We start from the raw sequence: 10,898 nt of genomic DNA on the forward strand, positions 1-10,898 counted from the left end.
GTAATATATTTATAGTAAATACATCTTTCGTTATAAAGATGAAAATAATTAAAAATTAATATATTAAAATAAATCGTAATATGTCTTTAAATTAGAAACCCGAACATAATATTTAAAATTTTATAAGATATACATTTTATATTTATTATAAATGTAATTATTAAAATTAAACTACTTTTTGAAGCGTACGATCACAATATTTAAAATATTATGGTACACACATTTCACATTTTTATTATAAGATGTAATTAGTAAAATTAAACCGTAATGCTGAAACTATATTATCGAGAGTCCTCGATAGTATAGTGGTTAGTATCCCCGCCTGTCACGCGGGAGACCGGGGTTCGATTCCCCGTCGGGGAGGTATCTTTATTTTTCTTTTTTTTATATATATTAATAAAATATATAATTTATCTTTTTATTATTGTCAGTTGCATTTAATAATATAAATGCAATTTTTAAGATAAACGAAAAATTTATTTTAAATATAAAAAAAAGTTTTCTTTTTTCTTTATTATCTGTTAAAGGAAAGCTAACGTCGGCGAACTAACACGACGTCCGTACGACAGGCCAAAAAGTCACTTTGCTTGCTACTCAATAAACTAATTTTGTTTTAATTTATAATGAACCATTTAAAAAGATATATTAATAAAGATATATTTTCATATTTAAATTTTTTAAGAAATGTTACTTTTCCCTTAATTTTGTCACATTTGTTCTTATAAACGTGCCAGCTAAATTGATTTAAATTTATTTAAAGTTAGGAAAACAATATTAATTATTTTATTTTCTCTTTTTATTTTATTTATATAAGTTTCCTTAAGATACATCACGCAAGTTATTTCTTCGCGGCATCGTCTTCACGTTGATACGACTGCAATAACTCCTGTTTTTTCGAAGCGATGCGTTCCGCGCGGCGTTTTCGGGCCTCCCTGACTTTCGTACGACGAGCCTCGGCCTGATCTGACAGCATTTCGGCACGTGCCTTTTCCGCCTTTTTCTTGTGAATGAATTCCATCAGTACTCGCTTGTTCTTAAAAACGTTTCCTTTAGCCTTCATGTACAGCGAATGATATAGATGCCTGTCGATTTTCTTCGTTTCGCGATACTTTTTCAAGAGACGACGAAGAACACGCATTCTTTGAATCCAAAGATCCTATATAATGAATGTAAATGTTACACAGATTTTCTACTAATAACACTTACATTTAAACATATAAATTTTTTAATTAATAGAACAGAAAGCAATGAAACAACAGCATTATAACTGTGATGTACATACTTTTTGCGGTGTACGCGCGTTGGCTGTACCCTTCCTTTTACCGAAGCCACAATGACGACCTTTGCGCCGAGCTTCAGTGTTCTTGCGAACTCGAGCTCTCGAGTGTACAGCAACAGGCTTTTTGATGATCAGACCATCCTTAATCAGTTTTCTAATATTTTGTCCTAAAAAAAAAAAGTTAATAAGCACATAAATCTTATTTTACAAATTAAAAACGTAATAGTGTGATAACAATTTTCCTGTAGATATTTAATTATAAATTCTTACAACTCTCGTAAAAAAAAACATCAAATTATAATTACGAGTAGCCCACAAAAAAAAGTAAAACTTACGAGAGTTCGTATTCGCAATTTCGTTTATCTCATTCGGATCCAACCAGACCTTTTTCTTGCCGCATCGCATAACAGAGGCTGCTAGCCTCTTCTGTAACTTCAAAGAGCTGAAAGAATAAAAGTGAGGTTAGTATAGTTTTGAATTTTATCGTTGCTCACATTTGTGAGCGAGTATCCATCGAGAAGAAAGCATTTCTTTCTCGAAATTCAATCTGTAAAATGTATCATCAACATATTTCGTGAACGGCGTGAATAAATTTCTCCACGTGCTCGACAAATCATGAACGCGACCAAAACATTTTCCCGTAAATTTTCATCGTAAAATTCACGTCTACACTTGTGCGGCCGGCTTTTAATAATTCGCAGAGCAAGTCTAAGCGTGCTTGACCACAATACTTGTCAAAATAAGGTGTTAAGATTATCGTAGCGAACAAACCTCATGTTGTATTCCACAAGTTCTTCTCCGTAAAAGAAACTCAAGATGGCCGATGTTACATTTCCTTTCCACGAGAGGGACCATAAACCATAAAATCGGTGTCGCACGATGGCGGAGACACGTGTATGAATCAGGGTGGAGGCAGCACGATCGGCCGTCATGTTGAAATGGTGTAGCTGCTCAACGAAAGTGACGTTAGTCCAGTGCTCGCAGATTTGGTACGACGGCAACACACGCACACAAAGCAACAGTCGTGTCCGTGTGTTCGGTCGGAGTCGAGCTGTAGAAGAGAGCAGAAATATATTATTCCTGACTCTCTCGTTTCTCAGCTATAGACGGTGTCGCACAGTCGCGCCCGTCGCGGTAGCCACGGTTACTTCGATGCTTTCGATGAGAAAAATTTGTCGCATGCTGAATATAAGCAAGACAAGAGACGGAGTAAATTGTGACAGCTACCTATGTAGGTGTGGAACCAAAATAAATCCCAAACACTTAATATTACGTTAAAATAATAATATTTAATTAGTATATTTCAAAAAAAAGAAATTATTTAAAAATTAATTACAATTTTTACAACTAAATTAATATACAACTAAATATAAAACAAATATACAACTAACATTCTTAATAATATTTAATAATTAATTTTCAAACTTTGCTTAGCATTTTTTAAATAATATATAACATAAAAAATTAATAACAGCAAAATGATTGTCGAACGACGATGTGATTAACTGGATTTAAACTGTACAATTTTTTCGTTCTTATAAACATTTCGCTTAGTTAATAAATGGATAGCTCAAAGAGGAAGTAAGCGATTTTAATAGTTTTTTCTTAAAAACATTGGTTTTAGGAGTGTTTTTAACACAACATTAAAGAAAAATGATATAAATAAATATTTAAAAAGTTATGCAAACAATTAATAATGTAAAAAACTAACTCATCGGATTCGGTGTCGGACGGTGCTGAGAGTGACACCGTACAATTTTTGGCTCGAAATTGTCATTTTCCTTAGTTAATAAATGGATATTTCAAAAACCGAGTGTCCGATTTTTGTAATTTTTTGCTTGTTAATATGACAGGGTCGTTCAACGTCCGATTCCGATGAGTAACTTTTTTGTAAAATAAATTGTTTAAACAATTTTACAAAAAAGTTACTCATCGGAATCGGAAGTTGAACAACCCTGTCATATTAACAAACAAAAAATTACGAAAATCGGACACTCGGTTTTTGAAATATCCATTTATTAACTAAGGAAAATGACAATTTCGAGCCAAAAATTGTACGGTGTCACTCTCAGCACCGTCCGACACCGAATCCGATGAGTTAGTTTTTTACATTATTAATTGTTTGCATAACTTTTTAAATATTTATTTATATCATTTTTCTTTAATGTTGTGTTAAAAACACTCCTAAAACCAATGTTTTTAAGAAAAAACTATTAAAATCGCTTACTTCCTCTTTGAGCTATCCATTTATTAACTAAGCGAAATGTTTATAAGAACGAAAAAATTGTACAGTTTAAATCCAGTTAATCACATCGTCGTTCGACAATCATTTTGCTGTTATTAATTTTTTATGTTATATATTATTTAAAAAATGCTAAGCAAAGTTTGAAAATTAATTATTAAATATTATTAAGAATGTTAGTTGTATATTTGTTTTATATTTAGTTGTATATTAATTTAGTTGTAAAAATTGTAATTAATTTTTAAATAATTTCTTTTTTTTGAAATATACTAATTAAATATTATTATTTTAACGTAATATTAAGTGTTTGGGATTTATTTTGGTTCCACACCTACATAGGTAGCTGTCACAATTTACTCCGTCTCTTGCCTTGCTTATATTCAGCATGCGACAAATTTTTCTCATCGAAAGCATCGAAGTAACCGTGGCTACCGCGACAGACGCGACTGTGCGACACCGACTATAGCTGAAAGACGAGAGAATCAGAAATATATTTCTGCTCTCTTCTACAGCTCGAGCTCGACCGAACACACGGACACGAAGCTACAGTTGTGTGCGTCTGTTGCCGTCGTACCAAATCTGCGAGCACTGCGTTAGTCCCACATGGCGAGCATGGTCCACTTGAGTCCTGACTGTCCTGAGTCACCAACGTTGATGCCGGGCAGTTCCATAGTGAAAAGACTCTCGTTTCCGTCCTCACGTCTTACGTGGAGTTAAACGCTGGCATCCGAACACTCATATCAAATAGATGACGGCGCGACGCCGTGGGCTGGCAGGTCATGGGAGCCTGTCTTGGCCGTTGTTTAACGAGAGTCACAGAATCCGTGCCATACAGGTTAGAATTGGACCAAGTGCGATTGAAATCACGTTGGCTACCGGGATACCTCACAGAGAATCGTTTAAACATTGCACGAGGCTTTCTCGAGAGCGCGGTTGAATAAAAAAGCCGTTTGATTCGCAATACTGTAGGTGTTTAAGTTATGATTTTATAATTTTATACAACTAAGATCACAAGTCCCAAATGAATAAAATCTTGTAAAAAAAAAAAAATATATTGTAATTTGTTGGTTCACTGTTCTGTTCAGGTTTTATCGAAGGCATACCAGAATGTCTTCTCCAGAAGAAGAACAAGTTAAGGTATAAAATCCATGCTTGTTTTAAAAATTATGTGTTAGCAGACAATAATGGCTGTCTTATTTTTAGTTTATGGACAGGGAAGGGCACAAAAACCAAGCTAAAGGATCAAAAAGGTATTGAAAGTCAATTTCTAACTTTTAATTATAATTTAAATCCATGACATTAACATAAAATTTATCTACCATGCTTACTGGACAGTCTTTTATCATTTCTCTCTTTAAAAAGATTCAAGGTAAATGTATATCTTACATTTTATTTAACATAAGATGTAACATTATGGAATGTAAAGGCTTTTTTGTACAAAAAAATTTCTTGATTTGCATTATAAAATTATATATATATATATAATTATGTAAATAGAAAAAACATGGAGTTCCTGTGACTTTTGAGTTATTGGAAGATGGAAGATGGTCACGAAATGGCAATAAGTACACCAGATTAAGTTCCAGAAATGATGCTTCTACAAGGTAGAATACATCATTATTTAAACTGAATAATATTCTTTGAATTGTCATATGTTTTAAGACTAATAAATTATATTATTATTTTTAGTTCTGGTTTGGATATGTCACTTCAAGTCTTGGATGCAAGAACACTGATGAAACAGCAGGCCTACGTTTCATCTACTCCAGGATCATCACTGGACCTTGAATGGGAACACGAAGGTAATTTATTATTGGATATATATAATTTTTACAAATCTCACAGTATCACATTTAAACAGGGATGCCATTACCAATGATGGAAAATGAAAAAGAAAATACCGAGTATTCTTTGACACAGTCAGGTGATAACAGTCAGCCTTCTAGCCTGACGGCATCTCCTTGGTCCAGAGTTTCGAGTCCAAATAGTTTAGAATGGGATCCAGTAGAACCTGATATAGTATGTGTCGATCTAGATACCGAACAACTTTTAACTGAAATTGAGAGATTAACAGACAAAGCTCTAAAAGAAACAGGTGAGTGGACTGGAGCTGATACCAGCTGATAAACGATTTAATTATAATTGACAGGATACTGTTTGTATTTTTGTATTATAAACATTCGCGATAGAGTTGAAACAAATGAAATTAAAATCTCTACTTATGAAAAGGTTACATTATTTCAATGTTACTATTTTTGAAACAATATAATTATGTTTATATCGTTTTAAAAACGTGTATTATACAACTAAGAATATGTCGAATACAGAGATTTGGCACAAATATTTACATTTAGAGGGTATTTTATAATCTACAGCACAAAAAAGAATTTCGTCAAGTTGTCAAATCAAGAAAATTCATTTGCAGTGCATTCATAAATACTATCGTACACATAGATGTAAGATACATTTCTTATTTTCAATTTTTAAAGTAAAGTATTTGCTTGCTTAAATTAAACTTAATTATATACTAGTAGCATCAAGTTCTAATTTTGGTTTTGCTTTATGCAGCTTCCGTATGACAATAAATTATTTTTTACAAAATAAAATTATGTGCCATATTTTACTTATATATTTTAAACTTTTTTAATATATAAACGCACTCAAACGACTTGTTTTGACACATGAAGTAATATTGTACATTAAAACAATAGATCGTTTAAATAATGCAACTACAGAGATATATACGAGAAATTATATTTTATCTCACATAATTTTTTATGTGATTTTCAAGCTATTTGTATTAGATAAAAAAAGATACGTGCATTTTAAGATACAACACAGCAGCTCGTACAATTTAGAAAGATAGTAAACGTACAAAAAAAGAAAGTTTTCGATAGTAATTATTTTATTGTAATGAAAAGCAGGTAAAGATAAAGTTGTTATTGTAAATAATGAATGTAGAATGCCTTAACATAGATAATAAATTATGAAGTTTCTTATAGTTTATAACTGTATTACTTACACTTTATTTAATATCAATTGAAAACATTACTATTATATCGTAAAATATAAACCTGTAATAAATTCATTAAGAATCAAATAAATTTAATAATATTGAAAAATTTAAGGGATGTGAAAACGTGGAACTTAATATTATTACAGTTTGTAATAAATGTTACAGAGTAATATATTTATATTATATATACTTTAATAAATAATTACTTTATTATATTTTTATGTACATAAAAAACGAATTTATAGACGAAGTCCATGTTCTACATCCTCTTCTTCTAATAGATTATATTACACATTAAATCTTATTACCGTGGCTATACACATATGAAAAGTGTATGAAAGCTATAGAATTGCACAGACATTTGTATAGCTTATATTTATTACAAAATAGTGTTATGTAAAGTGTCATGTTAGGCTGTATATATTACATGATGTGAAACTTACTAAAAAAATAATATAATTATGTAAATTTGTAGACATTTTTATTAATTTTTAAATATAAATATATATAGGTAAACGTAAGAATTACTTGATAATATTTATCAAAATAAACAAAATTTATTATTAATTATGAGTAATATACAGTAAAATTTATAATCAAATCTACAATTTAATACTAATTATTTAATTTAAAAAAATAAAATAAAATATATAAATGCTGAATAATGATTTATTTTTGAATACTAAAGTTTTTTAACAAAAGTTACTTAAGTCTTTTAACAAAAGCAAGCGACTAGTACATGTTAATTAATCACCAAATTGGAAATTTATTGTAATTTCTTATTTCAGGATAAAATTTTAATAAAGTATTTAAGATGTGTAAGATAAATCTCACTCGTAAGAATAACATGGATATGTACTAATTATACTAATGCATATACTTTCGTTATGTATTACACACGTTTTCATGAAAAATCAAATAATTTATAATATACATACAGATTTTCTGTAAGCTTAAAAATGATGTTCATAAAACGTGTATAAAATTTTCATATTTTAATATTTTGCAAGAAAACAAATAAGTTAAACAAGAAATAATCTTCGTAAAATCAACAAAATAATTGCGGACACTAAAGAAGCGATAAGAATACTCCAAAATAAATCATTCGAAGAGGACATTGTCTCCACGCGATTTAAAATAATCTCAGGCTGTTGGCGGTCTGCATTTTCTACTGAAGTCGGTTCGATGTTACGATGTCGCACCTCGCTCTCAGGCACATTCCCTGTATTATCCGCGAATAACAGCTCTGACGTAAGTGAGTCATCAGCCTGTAATTATATTTTACAAATTCATTTATTAAATCTTTGTAAATTCAACATTCTACAATTTCCAACATTACAATTGTATATTGTGCAGCAATAATTTTTCAAATGTAACCGCTTACTTTGAGAGCGATTGTTTTCAACATAGTTTGCTCCTCCTCAGTGATGGGTTTTTTGACAGAGTTCTTGGATAACAAGTTTACAACTTTACCACATGTATCGCACTGCCAGTTTAGCGATCTGAAAAGTAAAGTTTGATTACGAAAAATTCATTGCATAATTGTTTACAATGTTGTATAATTATTGGTTATATGTGTACTTTTTAGCAAGTTTCTGTCGTTCTTCTGTGCTGTAGTCCAATGCTCCAATTGTACCACTTCCAGGTGTGGGCATAAAAGCTATTAGGGCCAGCAAAGCTGTTCTGATACTCCACGATGGTTGCCACGTTTCAGGATGATGGCCTGAGATACTCAGGCATATCTTTTTATTTATTTCGAAACGTCCATTTGGCTAAAAAAAGAAAATGTATATGTACCAATGTACTTAACAGATCTGTTCTCAGTCTTTGCATGCCAAACGGGTGCAGTAAGTTAGAGTGAAAGAACGTATATTTGTTTTATTCTAACTTATTGCGCTAGTGTGCACGAGTTTCGCAGTGCAGCAACTGAGAACAGATCCAATATATACACGACGTGTTTCCGACATTAACTTACTGTTAACAGGATGATATTAGGTGGTTTCATAGGATATTCTGGTGGCAGCAAGATTCTCCCATGATAAACACCACCCTCGAAGTCTGTAGACGGTGGTCCTTGCACCGTAAAATGCCATTCGAACAGGTTGTCTTCGAGGGGAGACGCATAATACTCTTCAGTGGCTTCGTGGAGCTCCTGCGCCTCCCTCATTAACCTCTTCACCGCTAGAAATCACAGGTACTCAATAAGATAACAATCCCCGTGACATTCATTAGCATGCCATTAGCGTTATTTAACGATGAGATTGTCAGGGACAGATACGCTCTAAAGATAACAGCGCTATATATGTAATGTGTCTTATTCTTTACGTCACCATACGACGGACGCATTGATGCGATCGCGACGTAAAATAAAAAAAACAAGCGATGCGTAGGCTCAGCAGAAATCGAACACTGGGCTGACTGGGCCAGTTAGCGTCTGGTAGGTCACGGTTTTGGAGATGTGCAACAGTCTCGCGGAAGCGACGAGCCAAAACAAACGTTTCGACCGGCGCGACGGCTCCGCTGCTCCAATGTCGACTCACCCGGACTCTTTGCGTTGTACTTCCCCTCGAATGACATCTTCGGTGACTCTACCGCGAAGGGCCTCTCTCCCTCGGCGTCCAAGAAAATGGGAATACGCGCCGGAAACGTTGGCTCGTCTCTCTCTCGCTCTGCCGATTCCACCGACGCACTGACCGATAACGATAGCGCGCGTCCGCTCACATATTCGTTGCCCGCGCACGCCGATTTCTCTTGGACCGTACCGGACGTTCCGTCGGCGCACTCGGTGTCGTCGACGAGCGACGTGGACCTCCCGCGCAGCAGCAGCACGGCCTGGCCCACCAAAGGCGTGAGCGTGACGTGGTGAACAATCGCCGCGCTCCACCGCTCGCGCCGCTATTCTATTTATCGCTTTTGTTCGTCGGAGTCGCTCGCCGCAACCTCGCCGCCTCGGCCTCGGCGGAGAGATTGCCGACACTAGCCTACCGACTCTTTCTTGCTCGATGGCTCAAACAGGCCGAAATGCAAAAAAGAGAGGGACGCTTCATATCGCTGCCTTGATTTAAAAAGAAATCATTAGGTTTACAATTAGGGGCAAAAAGAAAAGAGCGATATATTCAGACGGCAATAGAAAATTATGTCGAGATTTTCTTCGTAGCCCCTGAAAATACTCTACTAATCGTGCAATCAGTTCAAAGCGATTATAGCGTTGGCTTTGACGCCGCTTTTTGTATTTTTTTTATGAAAGAATTAATGTTATTTCGATTGAAAAATATAATGATTACTTTTTATTCGCTAACGATCTTTATTACACAATTTTATAATTAAGTAATTTTATATATATATAAAAAGAAAAAAAAAATAGGCGCGGCACTTTATATATACAATATAAATGCATGCAATAAATTTAGTTCTAAGCTGATTATTAAATTACTGCGTTCTTAAGTTAATTAGTGATATTCAACCGTAGGTTGCCTCTAATACTAGTACATTATCTTATCGTTCTCTCAGACAAATTTAAAGAATTACACATGTCATTATATCGAAACCATTATCGTTTTACTTACGTAATACTGCAGATAATCCCCTGATTTTTTATTCCTGGCGATGAATAATGTTTGAAATTTCCAAAATTAACGCTCGGCAATTAAAAAGTATATCGAACAAACGGGAAATATTTAACGTACGCGATGCGAGTTCGTGGAAATTATAGACTTTATTTTTAGAATATTCTAAATATCATAAAACAACGTAAACATTCACAACAGATGGGAATAGGGTGTTATTTATAATAGTAATAATAATGTCATTACGTTACCGTAATAATTAATCGATTACGAATATATCGTCGTGACGTATTTATAATTATGTATAAGTAAGACTTCCTTTTATTTATTTTTTTTCTTTTTTCTTTTATAATAATTACTCATCGTATTTCCTCCGCACGACAATGATAATTATAATAGTGAGGACGATATCAATAATGATAAGAACCGTGTAACCATAATAATGATAATAATAGTACCGATGCGTCTATATACGCGCGTGTCATGTATACGTATGTATAAACGAATTTAAGCATGTACATGCACGCACACGTGGGCCACACACATGCGTGTACATGCTTACTGATTATTATTATTTTATTTTATTATTTTATTTTATTTTATTTTTTTTCAAGAAAGGGATAGAGTCACAATGGCGCTAAACAACGTACGCGATGCAGTCCTCTTTTTCTTCTTCTTTTTTTTTTCTTTTTCAAATCGTTCTCCACGCGCGGTTAGAGTCTCGCTTCTATAAAGTATTTTAGCCAAAAGTTCTTAGAAGTAAGTCTCGTAATAGTAAGTAGGTAATAATAAACG

General features: G+C 33.2%; 3 protein-coding genes and 1 non-coding gene across 5 annotated transcripts; 2 read left to right on the forward strand and 2 right to left on the reverse strand.

The window, feature by feature from the left end:
* Window positions 1-291: 291 nt before the first annotated feature.
* Trnad-guc (transfer RNA aspartic acid (anticodon GUC)) lies at window positions 292-363 on the forward strand. The gene has a single exon. It is a non-coding gene; the product is annotated as a tRNA-Asp (tRNA).
* Window positions 364-778: 415 nt separating this feature from the next.
* On the reverse strand, window positions 779-2,235 carry Rpl19 (ribosomal protein L19). Its single transcript, XM_070664499.1, has 4 exons — window positions 2,051-2,235; window positions 1,615-1,721; window positions 1,283-1,446; window positions 779-1,156 (listed from the first exon to the last, which is right to left on the reverse strand). Exons 1-4 carry the CDS (start codon window positions 2,209-2,211, stop codon window positions 839-841), a joined length of 750 nt encoding a protein of 249 aa, XP_070520600.1. The 5' UTR covers window positions 2,212-2,235; the 3' UTR covers window positions 779-838.
* A 1,883-nt stretch (window positions 2,236-4,118) lies between these two features.
* On the forward strand, window positions 4,119-6,624 carry LOC139107044 (uncharacterized). Of its 2 annotated transcripts, none has more exons than XM_070664272.1 (7): window positions 4,119-4,356; window positions 4,607-4,658; window positions 4,725-4,771; window positions 4,857-4,890; window positions 5,019-5,125; window positions 5,211-5,323; window positions 5,383-6,624. In XM_070664272.1, the coding sequence occupies exons 1-7, from the start codon at window positions 4,301-4,303 to the stop codon at window positions 5,643-5,645; spliced, it is 672 nt and encodes a 223-aa protein (XP_070520373.1). In that variant the 5' UTR covers window positions 4,119-4,300; the 3' UTR covers window positions 5,646-6,624. The 2 variants fall into 2 exon arrangements, with proteins under 2 accessions (XP_070520373.1, XP_070520374.1); XM_070664273.1 differs by having other exon boundaries at window positions 4,348-4,486.
* A 372-nt stretch (window positions 6,625-6,996) lies between these two features.
* Window positions 6,997-9,474, reverse strand: LOC139107042 (ubiquitin-conjugating enzyme E2 J1). Its single transcript, XM_070664270.1, has 5 exons — window positions 9,078-9,474; window positions 8,513-8,718; window positions 8,119-8,309; window positions 7,922-8,039; window positions 6,997-7,805 (listed from the first exon to the last, which is right to left on the reverse strand). The coding sequence occupies exons 1-5, from the start codon at window positions 9,112-9,114 to the stop codon at window positions 7,560-7,562; spliced, it is 798 nt and encodes a 265-aa protein (XP_070520371.1). The 5' UTR covers window positions 9,115-9,474; the 3' UTR covers window positions 6,997-7,559.
* Window positions 9,475-10,898: the final 1,424 nt, after the last annotated feature.

Source organism: Cardiocondyla obscurior, linkage group LG12, assembly GCF_019399895.1.
Source record: "Cardiocondyla obscurior isolate alpha-2009 linkage group LG12, Cobs3.1, whole genome shotgun sequence".
Classification (NCBI taxonomy): domain Eukaryota; kingdom Metazoa; phylum Arthropoda; class Insecta; order Hymenoptera; family Formicidae; genus Cardiocondyla; species Cardiocondyla obscurior.